At 27.0% G+C, this 1,821-nt stretch overlaps 1 protein-coding gene across 5 annotated transcripts in view; it reads left to right on the top strand.

Annotated features, from left to right (window-relative positions):
* Positions 1 to 1,815, top strand: part of LOC108749190 (1-phosphatidylinositol 4,5-bisphosphate phosphodiesterase-like) — a 23,407-nt gene extending 21,592 nt beyond the window's left edge. For all 5 annotated transcript variants that reach the window (XM_018487738.1, XM_018487741.1, XM_018487739.1 and 2 more), the window contains one exon: positions 957 to 1,815. In XM_018487738.1, coding sequence (XP_018343240.1) covers positions 957 to 1,028 — 72 coding nt within the window. In that variant the 3' untranslated portion in view covers positions 1,029 to 1,815. The remainder of the gene's footprint in view (positions 1 to 956) is intronic.
* Positions 1,816 to 1,821: the final 6 nt, after the last annotated feature.

The following is a 1,821-nucleotide window of genomic DNA, read 5'->3' as shown; positions in this document are numbered from 1 at the left end:
AGATAATTTATTTGAATAGAGTTTTTTTAATCCGAAAAATAAGTAGGACTGTAACAGATTCGAAGTATCAAAAATGTGGATTATCTGAAATTGTAAATTTTTGTTATGAATTTTTTATTTGTACATACTTCTTTATTTATTATTATTTTTATTTATGTGTAAAAGCTTTTAGAAAAAATGTATTAAAAATATATACTACTATTAATAAAATATATACTTAATACACTAATATTTTTTTAATTTTAATAATGGATAACTTTTTCAAGATTGTTCGTTAATATAATTATTCTCACATTAAATTATCTTTTAGTACTAAATTTTTATCTTTTAGAAATTAAATTTTTCAATGCCATACTAGCCAAAATCATTTACAAAGTTAATCATATACAAAGTTTTTTTCAAAATTGCTTAATTTTTAAGAAAACTTTAATTAAGACACGATTAATTTTTTTTTACTGTAAGTGACTATAACAATTTTTATCATATATATTGTGAAATCTATTATAAAATATAAAAAAATAATAATACAAAAAGCTTTTACATGTATAAAAGATACTACAAACTTTTATTCAGTTTGAAATCTGTTGTTTGGAACAGATCTATTCAAATAGAAATAATTAAAATTAAATAATAAGAAATTCTTTAATAATATTTTTACATTAATAATTATTTAAAAAAATTTTTTAATACATATATTTTTGTCAATATATTTAATTTTATTTAATGTAATCTGTTATGAGTCTGTTAATGTATGAATTTATATTTCTTTCATAAAATTCTAATTTATTAAATTATAAAAAATTAAAGTTTTTTTAGTTAATATAAAAAATTAAATAATTGACACAAACATGTAATTTATCTGACCATAAGTTTACTCCATTTAAATTAATTTATTTAAAATATCAAGTCCACTTTCCTCAAAATAATTGGTTTAGTCATACAAACGACTTTTCCAGATCATGGATATGTACAAGAATGAGGATATGGACTACGAACCGGCTAAGATGCTGGCTGAATTCTACGTGTGATGAGTGCCAGCCAAGTTTCTCCGCAAATTTTCTCCGTAGCGAGAAATACGTTGCGAAAGGGGAAGACTATTTTCAAACAATTTACTACTGTCGTTAATTATACTTGAAATTGGGATCAAATTTCATTAGATGTCGTTCTCGTATTTACAAATGTCGCATATTGTGAGAAAGAAAGAAAATAAGTAACTACATTAACGTTTCTAATTCATTCAGCCAAGTATTTTTTTATAAGCAGACATTTTATGTCTCCATAGTCTCCGAGTACCTAGATTAACGAGGGAGTCAATACAACTAAAGTGATCTAGTCAAGTATTAAATATATATTATACTTATACAAAACGTATATCATGTCGTGGCTGATGTGAAACGGGTGATGCATCGCGCGATTCGTCGAAGTGAATATTTTTTGATTGTTAATGCTATTGTCGAAGTCTATCAGAATGGAAAACATGTATGTGTGTGGGCGTGTGTGAAACTGTTGTCTGTATTCGTGAATCGATGCCTAATATTGGGAGGAACTTTCTCTATTACCGTGATGATTCCTAGACCATACATACCTTAAGTTGAGAGACGCTCTCACGGTCGGACCTAGCCGATAATTCTCGTGATTGCTGAAAATGACTAGAGTATTATAGAGCGTTTGAGAATCTCGAGACCGCGCAATTTACAGTCGCGGACTATAATTTATAGATCGAAGGAAGCGCCTCTTACATGGCCCTCACATGAATGGTCGCATAGGATTGTAAATAAACTTTAAACAAAAGCCTAGTATAATGATTACTACGTTGTTGTT

This window comes from Trachymyrmex septentrionalis, unplaced genomic scaffold (assembly GCF_001594115.1).
Source record: "Trachymyrmex septentrionalis isolate Tsep2-gDNA-1 unplaced genomic scaffold, Tsep1.0 scaffold27, whole genome shotgun sequence".
NCBI classification, from domain to species: Eukaryota; Metazoa; Arthropoda; class Insecta; order Hymenoptera; family Formicidae; genus Trachymyrmex; species Trachymyrmex septentrionalis.
The sequence above is the reverse complement of the archived record's forward strand: the minus strand, read 5'-3'. Positions and strand labels throughout refer to the sequence as shown.